Source organism: Cucurbita pepo, chromosome LG06 (genome assembly GCF_002806865.2).
Source record: "Cucurbita pepo subsp. pepo cultivar mu-cu-16 chromosome LG06, ASM280686v2, whole genome shotgun sequence".
In the NCBI taxonomy this organism is placed as follows: domain Eukaryota; kingdom Viridiplantae; phylum Streptophyta; class Magnoliopsida; order Cucurbitales; family Cucurbitaceae; genus Cucurbita; species Cucurbita pepo.
The window spans coordinates 3171220-3188905 of record NC_036643.1 but is presented as its reverse complement, the minus strand read 5'-3'; the positions used below and the strand labels follow the sequence as shown (position 1 = coordinate 3188905).

At 35.6% G+C, this 17686-nt stretch overlaps 3 protein-coding genes across 9 annotated transcripts; 1 reads left to right on the top strand and 2 right to left on the bottom strand.

Moving 5' to 3' along the window:
• Positions 1 to 1095: 1095 nt before the first annotated feature.
• On the bottom strand, positions 1096 to 10167 carry LOC111796520 (protein FLX-like 1). 6 transcript variants are annotated; one of them, XM_023679174.1, is made up of 9 exons: positions 9952 to 10167; positions 9729 to 9857; positions 8731 to 9332; positions 8453 to 8619; positions 7479 to 7561; positions 5587 to 5754; positions 1815 to 1877; positions 1527 to 1720; positions 1096 to 1419 (listed from the first exon to the last, which is right to left on the bottom strand). In XM_023679174.1, the coding sequence occupies exons 2-6, from the start codon at positions 9729 to 9731 to the stop codon at positions 5662 to 5664; spliced, it is 948 nt and encodes a 315-aa protein (XP_023534942.1). In that variant the 5' UTR covers positions 9732 to 9857; positions 9952 to 10167; the 3' UTR covers positions 1096 to 1419; positions 1527 to 1720; positions 1815 to 1877; positions 5587 to 5661. The 6 variants fall into 6 exon arrangements, with proteins under 6 accessions (XP_023534942.1, XP_023534947.1, XP_023534944.1 ...); XM_023679179.1 differs by lacking the exon at positions 5587 to 5754; XM_023679176.1 differs by lacking the exon at positions 9729 to 9857.
• Positions 10168 to 11656: 1489 nt separating this feature from the next.
• Positions 11657 to 13107, top strand: LOC111796532. 2 transcript variants are annotated; one of them, XM_023679191.1, is made up of 2 exons: positions 11657 to 12171; positions 12682 to 13107. In XM_023679191.1, the coding sequence occupies exons 1-2, from the start codon at positions 11758 to 11760 to the stop codon at positions 12727 to 12729; spliced, it is 462 nt and encodes a 153-aa protein (XP_023534959.1). In that variant the 5' UTR covers positions 11657 to 11757; the 3' UTR covers positions 12730 to 13107. The 2 variants fall into 2 exon arrangements, with proteins under 2 accessions (XP_023534959.1, XP_023534958.1); XM_023679190.1 differs by having other exon boundaries at positions 11657 to 12181.
• On the bottom strand, positions 13020 to 16038 carry LOC111796531 (bidirectional sugar transporter SWEET2). The gene is made up of 7 exons (XM_023679189.1): positions 15703 to 16038; positions 14981 to 15017; positions 14673 to 14889; positions 14436 to 14594; positions 14230 to 14349; positions 13989 to 14137; positions 13020 to 13288 (listed from the first exon to the last, which is right to left on the bottom strand). Exons 1-6 carry the CDS (start codon positions 15755 to 15757, stop codon positions 14024 to 14026), a joined length of 702 nt encoding a protein of 233 aa, XP_023534957.1. The 5' UTR covers positions 15758 to 16038; the 3' UTR covers positions 13020 to 13288; positions 13989 to 14023.
• Between the last annotated feature and the right edge of the window lie 1648 nt (positions 16039 to 17686).

Sequence of the window (17686 nt, the reverse complement as noted above, 5' to 3'; positions counted from 1 at the left end):
TAGACATCATTGCATCTCTCTAAGGTAAATAGAGATCTTTGCATCTCTCCAGGTTAAATAGAGATCTTTGCATCTCTCCAGGTTAAATAGACATCTTTGTGCATCTCTCCAGGTTAAATAGACATTCTTTGCATCTTTCCAGGTAAAATAGACATCTTTGTGCATCTACATTCTTTGCATCTCTCCAGGTTAAATAGACATCTTTGTGCATCTACATTCTTTGCATCTCTCCAGGTTAAATAGGCATCTCTTCAGGTTAAATAGACATCTTTGTGCATCTACATTCTTTGCATCTCTCCAGGTTAAATAGACATCTTTGTGCATCTCTCCAGGTTAAATAGACATCTTTGTGCATCTCTTCAGGTTAAATAGACATCTTTGCATCTCTCTAGGTTAAATAGATAGACATTTTTGCATCTCTTTAGGTTAAATAGACATCTTTGTAGACATTTTTGCACCTCTCCAAGTAAAATAGGTGCATTTACCTTTACGCATACTTTATTCATAGGTTTAGTTGTTATAATTTGGATTCTGTTTCAATTTGTGTTTGTTCTAATGTTTCAATTTGGTTTTACATTTTAGTTAAATATCATAAATTGGTATTGCTATGAGTGTGATATTGACAAATTATCTGTGTGGAACTTTGAATATGTTGTTTTCTATTTGGCTAATTTTGTNAAAAAAAAAAAAAAAAAAAAAAAAAAAAAAAAAAAAAAAAAAAAAAAAAGTGAGATCTTTTTTTTCTAGACCAAGAGTTCCAACGTTCAAAACTCCGCCATTAGCGTTCCGATCCATTTACTAGCAAAGACGGCAGTTGATATAACAAATATATATTTAAACGAGATATATAAATACATATATGGGTAAAAAAATTAGGAGTTTTATATCACTCCCAAGGGCATAATTCTAAAAAAAAAAAAAAAAAAAAAAAAAAAAAANAAAAAAAAAAAAAAAAAAAAAAAAAAAAAAAAAAAAAAAAAAAAAAAACATGGAATGATTGCAAACATCCTACAAGAACTGGAACCAATTGGAAATGACCCATTGAGCTCTTCGAATGCTTGAAAACTACTGAATCGAAAGGGTCAAATACATGGCTGCTACAATAGAGATGATATATATATATATATAGGAACAAATAGAAATTAAAAACGCCACATCATTTTATAATTAGGTGTACTATTAGTCACCTAATAGATATTTGCATCTGATTCATAAGTTGAAGTAAGAATTCAGAGTAGAATACATACAAAGTATATCTTAAGCTGTGGCATACACTGATATTTGCGTGATGGAGGGCTGTAGGCGCACCCCAAGTGCAGGCGGGCTCTGCTGTTATTCAGCCAACTTAACTGCAGGGGTGGGTTTGGTTGAATTAAACTCGGCGAAACCAGTTTTGTCGAACAGCAACACGATCCATGCCTGTTCATAGATGGAAGCTTGCGAATCGTAAGTACGATGTAGTGATCAAGAAGAAAAATTAAGCACCNTTTTTTTTTTTTTTTTTTTTTTTTTTTTTTTTTTTATACCAGAGAGAGCAGGGTGCAAAGCCAGCCAACCAACACACTGAATGATGTACTGCTAGTTGGTAAAGACTTATGCCAGGAAGAGTATTTGATAGCTTCCTAAGATGGAACAAATTGTTGATTGTTCAAGCCACGAGCTAAACTGACTTCAGATGGAGGATTTTGGAGTTCAGCTCCCACTGCCATTTTCATACGACCTAAACACAGATATCAACCAAGTTGGGTACAAAAAGATCAGAGAGCACAGACGAACGTTTCCAGACGAAGTGAAGCTTAAATAGATGTACCCACCTTAGTACACACTGAAATCGGTTCATAGCCATAAATTAAGCCGATCATGGAAGACCCACAAACCTGCAAATTTACATTAGAAAACATTAGAAACAGACATTATAGAGCTTCCAAGAACATTGAACATAATCATATACTTGGATGAGAAAATGAAGGATATAATTCACACTGTTCTTGAGACTGCTTTTCCAATAAGTTAAAAGCTACTAGTTTTCTTTTTCAGATACTAAAGATTGTCTAGATGGGAAAAATATGGAGTGGTGAGAGGAACACAATTGGATATCCTCCAATATCCTAAAAGCTAAGAAATTTATATAACAGTAAGCAGGTAGCTACAAGCTAAGTTCAATACAAAGCTTCCCCATCAGTACTTCGAGCCAATAAACGCAAACCTACAGGCAACATTTTCGTTGAAGATTCATAACAGGGGTCAAAATATTGCAGAAGACTGCATAATGTCGAAAAGAAATAAAATCATAAAAAAAGCATTATCCTTTCAACAAAAGCTGCTTCAAATATCTCTAAGTACTAAACTGGGAAAATTTGTATTAACAACCCAAAGAGAGAACAATGAAGAAACCTGCATCCGAAATTCACAGGACAAATTCCCAAAATTGTAAAGGATGCCAAGCAAAAAGCTAGCAGCTTTGACCATTTTTAATGTTTTCTAACTAAAACAAAAGAAATTTCTTCCAGCTTCTTGCTGCTTCTATAATCTGAAACGTATAACTATACTCCAACTTTAACAATTCTAAATATAACACTAGTTAGTCACTTGCATGAGGTATACAAATTTTTCATGTCAATAAACCATTCTACATATTCTAGCAACAACGTTGTTCAGGATAGGAACCGAGTTCTAACTATATAACTTAAACGTCTCATGTCTAGTAAAATTTAAAATCATCGATGTACACATATCAGATACTATTGAACATAAACCCCTAATAAACCTAGAGTCTCAGAAGCGATCAAACGGGGAGATGGAAGGAAAGGAGAAAGATGCACAAAGCACATAAAGCCTCAATCATGGGGCATGGAGGTTCTACCAATCGCGGCAAAGCAAGAGTGCCATCAGGCAACAGATGTGGAGAACGAAAACAGATCTAAAGATTCCTAAAAGGGCAAGGAAAAAGGAAGAGACTGGAATAATAGGTGATCACTTTTTTTTCAGAGAAAAAAGATAAACACTTACTTGACTTCAATTCATCATGTGGCTCCATTGTTGAACTGTCTTGGCAATGACCAGCCATTTCACGCAATAAACAAGCTTCTCTCAATTCTTTGCTGTCATTCTCTAGGGCAGATGAGTAACACAGTGTGTTTTCTTACTTACGTTTCTGTAAAAAAAAATTCCTGTCCTATAACCATTCGAGGACAAGACTTTTTGTACCACCAGCAACGCTTGAGATCCCCATATTTACACCCTATCGTTCCTACTCGCTTCACTTAATTAGCCCACTGCAAGACGATATGATTGCAGTACACTACTGGGCTATAACCCAAANAAAAAAAAAAAAAAAAAAAAAAAAAAAAAAAAAAAAAAAAAAAAAAAAAAAAGAAAGGAAGAGAGATAGCAATATAACAAAACCATACAAGGACAGAATAGACCAAAATAATTAACGGGAAGTGTTGAGAATGAACTCTCTTAGAAGTTTGAGGAAACAGAGCTCACCGATTCTTGCATTTAAAGTCCGGATTCTAAGTCCTAGAAATCTAACTGGCAAGGAAAGGAAGGACACAGATGATAGAAGATCAAAATGGGTGGAACACACGTTTCACATATTTAAGGCCACTTTATACCTTCTCTTTAGACTATGGTACAGTCCCTTCCCAAGGCACTCTCTAAATGGATTGAATAGATTACCAACAACGCTCACTCTCTCTGGCTGTGTGAAATGTAAATACTCAAAAATCTCACCTTTTGACCACCAACAGAATAAAAAGTAAGATAACTTCTCAACACGGCAATATATGATAATCTAGAAATAAAAACTTGTGCGGTACTTAATACCCATAGGTGACTGTTCAAAAAGTTGGAAACCAATTGTCACTCCACTAATTCCAAGAGTCTTTGCATATCTACTGAAATGTCAATCCTCATGTGAAGTATAGCCCACAATTTAAATATTTTAAAAGCTAAAAAAAATATTCATATGAAACTTGCATTCAATAGAATCTCTCATATACAAAGTTTTTATAGAAATAAACAGAAGGAAAGAAAAATGAAACCATAAACATGTTATCATTTTCAGGGGCAAAATTTTAAAAAGAACAAGCCAGGAAAAAGCTTAGTTACATACAAGAAACTAATGAAAAAGAAACCAGAGTATTAAAAGCGATCACCTTTCTGTTTTCAATCCAAAAAATAAAAAATAAAATTATGGCCTTCACAGAGGCCCACAAGGCAGATCAAAGTATAAGGTGCAGTAACGTACATCTCTGTTGAAAGTTGTGGCTGGAGCCCAGGCAGGTAAGGGCTACCAATATCTGAGAGAAGATTATCCTTCTCCAAAAGGACATAAGTTCAAGGCTCTTGATAGAAAGATTACTCCTCAGTGTCTATTGGAGACAGCCTCAAGGTATACAACTCCTCTCCATGGATGATAAGTAGGGGCTGTACACCATCCCAGGTAACTAGAAAATTGTGTGGTTGGAGCCAGGAGTTGTACACAAACTACAATTGTTTACAATTATAAATATATGTATCTTTGGCAAGCCTATATCATTGCTCTAGCCTCCACCTCTTATAAAATCCATGTTTCAATAAACTAAAGATTTAGAAGTATAACCCTGAACTCCACACAACTAAATGTACTAAATCCAAAACTCCTAGACAGCTAGATTCCAACTACAAGTTGCATAGGCTAATGAATCACTTGATCTACATTTTGTAACCTCGCACCAATACCGAAAGTTACAATTTTTTTGGTCAATTAACAAAATTCAATGATAATATTTAATGATTGGAGAAGGAAGATACTAATGGACAAAATCAACCATGACCATAAAAGTTGCTTCCAAAGCACTAATCTAAAGATAATTCCGATGTGTGTTAAGAATTAATGAAGAGGGTAAATCAACTGAATGGCTTACCCTAATTGTATTTCTAAACCCTCTTGTAGTTGACCTTCAAAAAAAAAATAGTAACAAAGAACTAATAATATACTTGATAGACATTAACCTGGCAATTTGACATATGAACAAGAGCACAAAGGAAGTCAAGGAAAAACAAGGTTTCTAGACATCAATATGGTTACCAAATACAAAGATCACTTATTCAGTTAACAACAGGAAACTTCGTCTACTAGATAATTAACATAACTAAACCCCAAGAAAAAAAGGAAATCACCAATCCACCTCCAATGTGAGGATCCCTGTCAAAAGAAAGAGAGACTAAATCCCACAAGGTGTGCAGGGAACACAACCAAGCCTATCTAATTCTTAGAACTTCATCCTTGAAGCTGCTAACTAAAATGTATAAGCAAATCTGCACTTACACACCAAAAAGAACTGCAATGTAGATTCACAATTCAAAAAATATATATCTAATCTTCAATGTTCCAAGTAATCAAAATCAAAATGAAAAATAAATATCACATCTGGAATGTGCAGAAAGGCATATACAGGGAAATATATATAATATAAAACTAAAAGTAGCATATTGCATCAACAGGCTAAGTTAATCGGTCTAGTTCAAGTACAGCATGAAAACTGTTAATAAGCAAATCTCCTAAAATTTCTATCACAAAGCAACACTTTAGATCCAGACCTAATTATCAATGCTTTGTGATTTGAACCTCAAGCCCTCCACAAGAAACATCTTAGCAGGACATAATTCATCAGTCTATCTATGTCCTTGAGCCCGTTGCATGTCATATGCACCCCAGGGAACAGATCCAGGTCCATATGGAGGATAACCATCGGTACCAGACTGCACCTATGATTTACAGCAAAACCATAATACACCATTCAAAAGAACGAAAAATATAGGAATCAAGGAAGAGACATAGAAGAATGGTACATGAGAAGTATAGCAAAGACCCCTAAAAGCCAACATGCTTGCACAGAATTGCAAACGATCCAAAAAGGCTTCGGGTGTATATGTCAACTTTGTTTTATGACAACCTTCTTAAGTTGAAACCTAACTTACTAGGATCATACAAAAAGACAGTCCATTAAAATGACAACCCCCTTTGCTATTGTAAATTATAGGAGCACATGCTTGTAATTATCTTTGGTTGTACTTTTTCTTTGTTTGTCCTCGGTTGGTTTGGCAGATATTTAAAATGTGCAAGGCAATTGAAGTGCAGAGCCTAAGACAAGGTGGGAGGGACATGAGGAGAGTCTAGGAAGCACGGACACAGATATGGAATACATTACACAAACACGGAAACAACACGACACAAACACAGTGACATGCCAATTTCTGAAAAATGTAGGACATGGATATGTTGAGGACTCGTTAATTTTTTAAACAAAAGAAAGATAATATTAAAAGATCAAACCCAAAAAGTTTTTTACTAACTATTAAAATAATTAAAACAAAAAGAACAATGAATGAAAATTTAAATAGCCATTGAATTTAGTGGTGCATAAAACCCAAGAAGTTATTGCCTAGTGCCCACTAAAATTCCACAAAGACAAGAGCCAACAGCTTACTAAAAACCTACAAACTAAATTTTATTAAAAGAACCAACAGCCCATTTAAAAGAAAAAACCCTAAATAATGTCCCCCCTTCACAACTGCCCCCTATTCTACTCTCCTCCCTCCACAGTCGTTTGGTTTGATCTCCTTCCCTTCATTGCCACATTTGTCGCTGCCTCTGACCAACATCACCATTCTGACTAACATTGTCATCGAATGCCACTCTCCAATGATATTGCCAATTTGAAAGGTTTGTGTTTTGTACGTGTTTGTGTGTCCATCACATGTCTGAAATTTTAAAATTTGAAATAAAAACAAGACATGGATTTTCGTGTGTCCAGTTGTATCCATGTCCAACACAAACACTAGTAAAAAAAACAATGTGTACATGCTTCCTATGGGAGAAGAAACGATTGTGAGGCATGGCACAAAATTTATAAATTATATTAACCTACAATTTTGAAAGTTTAATAGGATGAAGCATGAATTAAAAAAATAACGTGAATTGCTGTCTTATTTGCAAATAATAGAAGCACATGCTTGTAATCATCTTTGGTTTTACTTTTGTTTCTTTGTCCCTGGTTGGGATTGGCAGAGGGAAATGGGGAGAGGAACAGGGTTGTGATGTGTGGCACAAAATATCTAAATAATATTAACCTAATATATATAAATAGTGTCTAAATTGACTATTACACCTTGTGTCTTCTTAACAAAATTAACTTTAGGTATGAATTACTGTTTACCGATTTGTGAAATATCTGAAGTTTCTGAAAATTATCCAAATTTTCATTGTTTTCATAATTTGTTTCCAAAAATATTCATCCACCTTCCCCAAAAGCTGAATCATAGACATTGTTTATCCACGCTATAACCTTTTTTCTTGCCGAAATGTACTGCACATAGCAGTGTATTCATACAACCTAAAGCAAAAGTAATAAACAAAGTGGATATGTCCTGCACATAGCAGTGTATTCATACAACCTAAAGCAAAAGTAATAAACAAAGTGAAAACTTACGGAGTTCAAGCCATAACTCGAAGAATATGGATTTCCCGCATATCCAGCATCAGCATTGCCATAATTTGTACCGTACCCAGCAGCTAGACAAATTATTACCACGTTCAGAGAGAACATAGAACAATGTGATCTATAGAACATTTTCAAATTAACGAAATATTTTGCACAAAGCTAAACAATGTGATCTATAGAACATTTTCAAATTAACGAAATATTTTGCACAAAGCTAAACAATGTGATCTATAGGGTTTTCCTTTGGTTTCTTTGGGGCGAGAGGAAAGGCAAAATATCCTGAGAATCTTTCTTTACCTTTGGTAATTTTATGAATTTAATTCTCTTTCATACAACGTCCTGTTGTAAGTGAAAACACCAATTCTTTATTATAGTAGTTTTTCTTCGTTGATTTCTAATTGGAGAGCTTTCTTGCAATTCACCGTTAGGTTTTAGGTGTTAGGTGTTCTTAATCCATTAATTTCATTCATCAATGAAATTTTCTCTCTTAAAAAAAAAGGCAACTTTTTTCCCATCATATTTTAAATTCATCTCCAGACAAATAACAGCTTGCCAGGACATGAATATGGATGAGGGGGTTTAATGTAAGCCAAACACGTGTCTGCAACAATATTATATCCAGCATCAAGTTGTAGGGAAATAACATTGATGGTAGAGAATATTTCAATTATTCAGTACGCAATGTCCAGCAGTTTCAAAATCTAATTCTATAATAGTGTCTCACTTCAACAATCAACTGTTCTTCACAGAGATTACTCAGCCATGCATTTAGATGCAAGGGGGAGGCTAAGTAAATGACGTGAATACCATGGTTAACTTCTAAATGGTACGCATCAAATTGAATTGCAACTATTCTTTTGTCTTTGTTCACATGTGAGGAGTTTCTTTAAACTATAATTTTCTTCAATATGATCTTAGATTAAAACAGAGTACCTATTTGGAATTCAAAAGAATGTGCATACCAGCATTTCCAACAGCAGCAGCAGAAGCATGAGCTCTCTTCTCTGCATTAGCAACCTCAGCTCTAAGTTTCTCCAACTCCCGAGCCATTGAAACCAGTTTCTTCTCCATAACCTGACCGTGTTCATAATTCTCTGCATATCCCTTCTTTTCATACTCAATTGCAACTCTTGATATGCAAAATATATACACGCTAATCAGAATTACAAAATATCTATAAAAAAAAAAACACCTTATATCACCCATTGAAGTTTCGAATCCAAAGAATACCATAAAATACCTAGCACGATGTAATTCCTGCTTCACAGTTTCAATTTCTGCCTTCAAAGCGGGGACCTGCTGCAAATCTGCAGTCATTCTAGTTAGATCTTGTGACATTGCTTGTACTTGACCAGTGAGCTCCTGCCTTGCAACAGTTAATTCCTTGACATCAGAATGAACTTGAAGAAGCTCTGCTCGCATAGTCTCAACTCCTCGCAGATCAACTTCTAGTCTTACTGATTTTTCATATAATTCTCTCATCTGAATGTCCCTTTCTTCATGCAAGGAGTCAGCAACATGAGCCATGCGTTGCAACTCATGCTGGGCTGCTTCTAGTTCCTGCTTAAGAGCAACATGGGTGGCAGCTAGCCTCTGGTTGTCGAGAAGAAGAGCTTGGATATCCTGATGTTGGGCAGCAAGACGCTCCTCGATCATTGCAGGGTGTGGAGGAAGGGATCCTGGATGCATCCCATACTGTGATTCTCTGATTTCCTCAAGAAGCGCTGGATGTGGCACTGGCCCAAGGCCTCTGCCAAAATGAGGTTCGCGACCAGGTGGTAGTCCACCGTGAGGCACACCATTTAGTGGCATCGGTGGTCCTCGATTTCTTCCAGACATAATCTATGAAAGAAAAACCAAAAAAAAAAAACGAATTAATAAAGAATCAAGAAATTAATAGAACTATAAATATATAAAGTGCTCATAAACCACATGTAATCCTGAAAATCAAGCAGACAAAGTACTCAATTCTAACACCTCGAGCAAAAAACAAGTAGCCAACCAACGATTTAAAGAATCTGAAAACCTATGTAAGCCCAAAGAAATCAAATAATTTTTCATTCCAGCAGACATACAATCGCCAGTATGAAAGATTATTTATCAGACCCAATCCCCCATTTATATCGAATCAATAACCAAACTCTTAACGTACGTATCGATAAATCCCAAAACCCAAAAACAAGTTACATTTCAATTTCTCCCCCATTCTAAATATATCTGTAGTAGGACTATCATAACCATCAAGAACCCAGCTTTCTGTCTGCTGCGAGGAAAGCCACTCCGTCCAAAGCAATCGGAATGCCATACACCCCCCGAAGAATTTGGCAAGCTGAGCTTCCGATCAGCCCAACCATGTAGAATACGAAACTGAAAATTCATTGTTCAACACGAACGGATTTTCATTCTAAACGAATACAATGAGCAATGAAACAACACAGCGGGTAGAAATCCAGATACTGACCTTCCCGTAGCGGAGGAATCTGATGGAGAGTGGATAAGCAGGAGGGTATAGGAACTCAGGTAATTGGGAGTTAGGGAATTGTCATCTCATCAATTCGATTGGGTTGAAAATCAAAGAAAAAACAAAACCCTAGAACTGGGTTTCTTTTTGCGCCCTTTTCCTTCTGTTCGTTTTTTACCGCCTGTTTCGACACGAAGAAATCGACTTCGTTCAAAAGCTGACGTAAATGAAGTTTAATAAATAAAATTAGTTAACTTATAAATTTATATTTTTATTTAATAATTCTTCGAATTTAAAATAATAATAATAATAATAATAATAATAACTAGTATTTAACAATTTCTTAAACTTTATATTAATTTTGAATCTAATAAATTTATTATTTTTTTAACTATTTTTGACATAAAATTTAAAATTTTAATAATTTTAACAATTTTCCCCAACTATGGGGGAAGATGATTATAATGAATGTTTTGTTATCCTCTCCAATCGATGTGAGTTTTTACGATCCACCCTCTCGAGATCCAACGTCTTCGCTAGTACAATGTTACGTGTCTGACTCTTATACCATTTGTATTAATGTCGTATCTCACAATCCACCTCCCTTTACAGCACAACGCTTCATGTCTGTCTCTAATACTATTTGTAATAGCTAAAGCCTACCACTGACCTTTTAGCTTCCCTTCAAGGTTTTAAAACGTCTCTTAGGGAGATGTTTCTATATCCTTATAAATGTTCCGTTTCTCTCTCAGACCGATGTGAGATCTCACAACAATCTTCCTCGTATTTTTACAAATAGCAAGACGCCATCATCCAACTTTGATATGAATCAAGAGACGTCAATCATACAATATACTTTAATGAAGATGTGAAGAAAATATTGTTGAAATTATAAAAAATATTTCAATTCATGCCACATCGAAGAAGAACGAAGTTTCATGTTATAAATTTTTTGTAAATTACAATTTAGAGTAATTTAGAGTTATTGTATTTCATTAATATATTTTAAGACATTTTATTTACTTTAGGTTACATTTACATTAATTATGATCCTACAGTCAAATATTACCACTCTTAGAATGTCTTTAATAGTTTCATTTTGAGACTATATAAAACCATGTATATTTTATTTGTAAGTAGACTTGAAAATTGCAGTAAAATGAGTATTTGTGCTTTCTTTAGTCAGACTAAGTTTCTTTGCAATTTTATGTAGTTTAGGTTGCATATAGAATCATTCAAGCTCGACAGGATCAATCTTGCTTGTGGAGTGATTCGAATCTCAAACAAGTGTTCTTGCCTTAAGATATTTGATCAACAAGAATCATTCAAGTTAGACATGATCGATCTTACTTGTGGAGTGATTCGAATCTCAAACAATTTTCTTGCCTTCAGATATTTGATCAACAAGGTAATCCAAATCTTACTCCCCGTGCAGTGATTCCTTATTATATCAAACTTGGGCATACACCTTCCTACCACTGCCATTGGTTTCACACACCACTCGAGCTTGTTGTCATCATTTATATACCACAAATCGTTGATCACATTCGGTTCATACGTATTCGGTAATGTGCTATGTAATCATAACACAAGAATGGACCATGCCCTATTATTTTGGTAATGAATATCACATTTTTAATGCAACCTTCCAATGTCCGTGAAGCCTCTTAAATACTTGCTTCAAACGGTGAGACATCTCCAACGGCTCAACCCTAGCGGTGGTTCTCACATGGAAAAATACCATACGTACATTCATAATTTAAATAATTTCCAAACGATTCTTCCTCCTCCCATCTCTAGGAATCCATGGAAGCTCTGTGGAATTTAGAAGACAAATGGAAGCTCTCAACGCAACAAGCCTTCATTCTCTTAACGTGCACGGCGGTCGCCGTCCTAGGGTTTTGCGCGGCGGCGTGGGCGAAACAGAGGAAGTGCGAGAAGACAGAGCGCCGACAGACGAAGGCGGTGGAGAGGTGGTGGTGGAAGGGGGCAGCGGATACGCGGAAGGTGAGCGGCGGCGGAGAGACGCCGGTGCGGCTGTTGGGCGGCGAAGGGGAAGGGGAAGATTTCGGAAGCCGGAATTCGACGGCGGCGGTGTGGCAACGGCCGATTTTAATGGGGGAAAAGTGTGAGATGCTGAAATACAGTGGGCTTATTCTGTACGACGAAAGGGGAAGATTGCTGCAGGATCAAATTGCCGCCATGGAAAACGGTTACAAGGTGCTGCTTCGTAAGTTCTTTCGGAGTTTTTTCTTAAAATATAAAAAATAAAAATAAAAAATAATTTTTATCTTAAAATTATGAATATTAATTTTAACAATTTTTTTTTTAATTTTTATTTTGATCAAATTACACCTTAATTTTATTCATTTAATAAGTTATCGTTTTTTTTTTTTTTGTCTCATTCAATAAAATAAATTATTATAATTTAAGTATTTAAAAACATTTTCTTCTATCAATTCAATAAATTAATATATTAATTTTTTTTTCTTTTTGATATAGTCATTTAGTGCTAATATGTACATTATATTTTGTATAATATATATATATATATAAATAATGAGTTCAAGAATATTTAAACAGTTTTTAAAATTAAATTAGGGGTCGAGTTGACGGTAATTAAACTAATAATAAAATATTATACGGTAAATTTAAAAACTCAGAATGAGAACAGACAAATTTAATGTCAATTATTACTGAGTTATGTTGACTTCGTTATGCATTGTGTAGGACGGAGACGGTATAATAGTAAAAACGAGGTTGAAGGATCTACTCTAATGTCCTTCGTCTTTTATGGGAATCTTCAAAAAGAGGTGTAAAAATTATACGAAGGGGTGAGCTTTTCCCGCGTAATATCCCTTTCTTCTTTTGGAATCATTTTTTTCCTTTTGTTTACACGTTGTCCACTTTTCGTTTGTGCCTCTCGACATTTTTACGTTGCATAAAAGAATTCAGATAGATAGTCGATTAGAAACATCACCTCGACGGGAGTTAAAAGAATATGGTTCTCGAGCTTGTAATAACAAACGTTTAATAGAACTGTGAGCTTTATATTTGGTCTGCGCAAGTGGATCGAGGTGATTCTTCAAATACAAACAGCTTGTAATAGAACGAACAAAGTTTTTCAATCACAAGGCTATAAGATATTACAATGTTCTTCATGCTTGAGGATCTTTTGACTGATTGACTGCTAAAAAAACACAAATCAGTCAACTTAACTGGAAAAATGAATGAGAGGCTGATTTTACAACAAATCACACCGCAGCCAGACACGGTTCGTTGGCTAACGTCGAGTCGAACGACACATCAATGATCAACCCTCCGAAATCTATGGTTCCTGCGGTAAACGAAGAAAGTTCGGTTGGTTTTCCTCTCATTTGCCACACTATGTATATAAAACTAGCCGTCCAAGCCCACCACTAGTAGACATTGTCCGCTTTGACTTGTTACGTATCGTCATCAACCTCATGGTTTTAAAACGCGTATACTAGGGAGAGGTTTTCTCACCCATGTAAGGAACGTTTCGTTCTATTCTCCAACCAATGTGGGATCTCACAATCCACCCTCCTTGGAGGCCCAACCTCCTCGCTAGCACACCACTCAGTGCCTAACTCTAATACCATTTGTAACAGCCCACGCGGATATAGTATGCTTTGGCCCGCTACGTATCCCCGTCAACCTCACGGTTTTAAAATGCGTCTATTGAGGAGAAGTTTCCACACCCTTATAAGAAATGTTTCGTTCTCCTCTCCAACCAATTTGGGATCTCACAATCCACCCTCCTTGGAGGCCCAGCGTCCTCGGTGCGCCTAGCTCTGATATCATTTGTAACAGCCCAAGCCCACCATAGCAGCTATAGTCTGCTTTGGCCCATTGCGTATCACCATCAGCCTCACAGTTTAAAACGCATCTACTAGAGAGAGGTTTCCACACCCTTATAAGAAATGTTTCATTCTCCTCTCCAACCGACGTGAGATCTCATAATTAGATCCTTAATCTCTACTAGATGGAAAAGTGCACAGAGTTTAGAATCTTACCTCATAATGGCCACGTAAATACGCAATGTACGTATTCAAGCATACGATACAATCAACGGTTCTCGAGCCTCCTCTTTAGCAACACGACTATAGTAAAAATACAACACCAATTGTACAATCCCCAACAAAGCTCCTATCCCATTTGGAGCCTAAGATTCAACAACAAAAACGCACATTCACATCAAAACTCGATCAACTAAAACCGCAACAAACGAAGAAAATAAGCAAGAACAACACTTACATAAACGAACAAGTCGTAATTGAACAATCCATAGAGAAAGAACGATACACTCATAAGAAACGTCGAAAGCGAGAGATAAAACGGCATAAACTCCACACTCTTGGTTCGAATCACCAAATTCTAACACAAACAACAAAAGTAAGCAAACCTCAAAACAACCAACAATGTAAGGTAGAACAGAACACAAGACAAAGATCTAAACTTACAATAATAAACAACGGAGAAGCAAACATCGATACGAGCGATGCACAACTCAAGATCCCGACGACATTCCGACGCAACGGGAGATCAGGTATCTGTAAGCTCCCAGTAACAATAACAACAAAGAAGGCAAACACAGCAAGCAACAATCCAAGCATCTTGATCTGTTAAAAGGGAAAGCTTCATTAACTAAAAGATCTTTGACAATTGCTAGTTCATATCATGGATGAACAAGTGGCTACCTTCTTGCCCTTTTCAGCATATGTTATGAAGAGGATGATGTAGGCGAGCTGAAAGACAGCGCCGATTGAGTTGACTGTCATGACCATTGTGTTCCTTGGAGAAACGAGGGGCGTGCCATACCATAAGCAAATAAGGCAGTTTAACAAAGCATATATGTATGGCAAACCCGAGAATTGTTCTGTTGTTTTGTTTCTGATAACACGCCGGAATGTATCTCTGCATATTGAGCAACAAAATGGTGAATATATGGCTTTAAACTCCATGAATTCAGCTAGAAATTGTAGTGGAATAGATGGGTGTGACTTACAAGGGTGAGAGGAAGAGCCCAAATGCAAATATGTGGCCTGCAGATGAATAAGCCAATTTAGGGTATATTTGATGTTCTAATAAGTATGAACGTCCTTAGGATTCGTAAAAAGCAAACGGTTCCAACCCAGAGTTAGAAAGGATGAATAACTCTTAGACGGAACTTGAAATCTATGATAGTCACGGTTTGATCCCAAGACATTCACTCCTCAAAGCTAATTGAATCAATGGGTTTAACTTCAAACCTTAAAATGTTTTGAAAAAGAAAAGATAACTAGTAAATGTGATGTCCTCATCGGTTGGGAGGAGAACGAAACACCCTTTATAAGGGTGTGAAAACCTCTCCCTAGCGATTTTTGCATAAAGGGTTTCAAGAAAACTAGAGGTTTTTGCATTCTGCCGTTTAAGGGTGTGGAAACCTCTCCCTAGCGGTTTTTGCATAACGGGTTTCAAGAAAACTGGAGGTTTTAGCATTCCGCGGTTGTTGCTGCTTCTCATTTGATATGAGAGCATTTAGTCAACGTTCGGCTCTAGAGAGAAATATCTTTAGCCCTCAAATTTTACAAAGTTTTACAAATCCACCGTGTTGGGGCTTATCTATGTTCAAAAGGGTATGGAGAAATGGAAGGAAAAGTCCATTTCCCCAAGGTTTTACCAAGAAAACGAGCTTCTGCCGCCATTAATGGAGGAATTTAGACCAGAAACAGAGAGAAGGAAGCATACCAGCGACTCCAGCTGCATCCCTGCAGATTGAGAAGATGGAGCCGAGAAGAACCATCTCCGGTGATTTCAAGCCACGAGAAGACTCTTCGTCTCTTCCGCCGCCGCCGCCGCCGCCGTCAGAAGGAATATAAATGCACTAAAAACCACCGATTTACAGAGGATTTTGAAATCAAACTGCTGAGGAAGATGATTCTTTGACAGAGACCCAATTCAGAGAGACGAATAAATGGGGAGGAAATGCCGTTTTACGAGGATTTCATTAAGCAATCAAATGGGAAATGCCCCTTTTTATAAACCCAACAAATTCCGTAATGAATCCATGAGAATTAAACAGAGATTAATGTTAAAAAAACCAGAGTGGCTATTGGCTGGAAGAGGATTAAACATGGATATTCGGAAGAAAAAAATGGAAAGTTTGTCGGATTGGGACAAGACACTCTCCGTCTTACGTGGAAACTCAACAGCTATAGAAACAGTCGGACAAGTTGTCAAGTTGAGTTAAACAACGTGCACATATAAGGGTCGGGCCCTTCCTTTATTTTGCGCCGTTCATATTACTATTTGGTCTATGAAAATTAGGCCACTCGTTTCAAATGAGAAGTAATGTGATTGAAGTTCTAGCACTACCGACACCTACGCGACCGTCTAATTCAAAATAATAAAATAATATTTGAGAGAGGAACGAGTACCAACGAGAACACTGGGCCTTGAAGGGTGGATTGTGAGAACCACGTCTCGATTGGAGGAGGAGGGAAACAAAACATTATTGATAAGGATCTGAAAATCTTTTATTAATAGACACGTTTTAAAAACCTCGAAAGAAAATTTGAAACAAAAAATCCAAACAGGACAATATATACTAACAGTGGACTTGGACTTGGACGGTTACGTAATATTTTTTTTTAATTTTAAAATAATAATGCATATATATTTTTCATTTTTAGTCGTGTGAGTTTAATAATAATAAATTGTCTAATTAGCTCAAAACAATTAAAAATTAATTGACACAAATGTTCATAAATAATTAAATTATTATTTTCCATAGATAATTTATTATATACAAATACAAAAAAATAATAATAATAAACTTAATTACAAAGATAAATGTTTTTAGAATAAGATATAAAAAAAAAAAAATTAAAAANAACTTAATTACAAAGATAAATGTTTTTAGAATAAGATATAAAATAATAATAATAATTAAAACAAAATTATTTTGAAAACAAAATTATTCCACGTGCCGTGCACGTGTTTTTTTTGCCAGCACTTAAAAAAAAGACAAATAAGCAAAATCAATCTTTTTCTTAGATTTTACATCTAAAATAAAGCGTGTGGACCATTTTTTTTTAAATAAAAAAAAGTACAAAATAAATAATCCAAAATAATAATAATAATAATAATAAAATGAGAGGAAGAGAGGGAATTGAATAAGAGCCATAATTTATTGTGAATAAATAATTTTTATATAATTATTTTAAAGAAATTTGCACCACTTAATATATTTAACACCTATCAGATAAGATGAGAAGAAATTAGGACTTTTCTATTTTTTTTTTAATTTTTAATTTTTAATTTTTATTGGCTCAAAATCTTTAGAAAATTGCTTTCACCAGCAAAATCAAAATTGTCTTTTTGCTAATTCTCATGTGAAATAAAATATTTAAATTTCCATAACTTATAATTCTCGAACGACGACTTTGTCTTGTTTCCCATTATCTTATGCATCTGTTAATTTTGATATATAATTTAGTGGACAAAGACAGTAATCACCGCCTTAAGAGCTAATGATTTGATATAGTACCTCAATGATCGATCAATTTTAAAATAACTTATATTTATTGGTTTTTATTTAATTCTTTTTGTTGAAGGTCATTTGAGTTTTTCCGGGAAGTATGACATGGGTTATTTCAGGGTCGTAGTGCTTGGTACTCGAACATTGGCTCGAGGTATTTTCTCTACTCCTTCTTACCCTGAAAAAACAGGG

Bases quoted from the DNA above. Each gene is read 5' to 3' on its own strand.
- LOC111796520 (XM_023679174.1), bottom strand. The intron at 8,620-8,730 runs GTATTTTATGGT...TTGCATATCAAG, and splicing joins CAGGAATTACATCGTGCTAG to AGTTGCAATTGAGTATGAAA. The intron at 7,562-8,452 runs GTATGCACATTC...TAATTTGTCTAG, and splicing joins TGCTGCTGTTGGAAATGCTG to CTGCTGGGTACGGTACAAAT.
- LOC111796531 (XM_023679189.1), bottom strand. From the start codon at position 15,757: ATGGTTCTTCTCGGCTCCATCTTCTCAATCTGCAGGGATGCAGCTGGA. The intron at 14,890-14,980 runs GTAAGTCACACC...CTCAATATGCAG, and splicing joins GGGCTCTTCCTCTCACCCTT to AGATACATTCCGGCGTGTTA. The intron at 14,595-14,672 runs GTAGCCACTTGT...CCCTTTTAACAG, and splicing joins ATGCTGAAAAGGGCAAGAAG to ATCAAGATGCTTGGATTGTT.
- LOC111796532 (XM_023679190.1), top strand. From the start codon at position 11,758: ATGGAAGCTCTGTGGAATTTAGAAGACAAATGGAAGCTCTCAACGCAA. The intron at 12,182-12,681 runs GTAAGTTCTTTC...TGCATTGTGTAG, and splicing joins CGGTTACAAGGTGCTGCTTC to GACGGAGACGGTATAATAGT.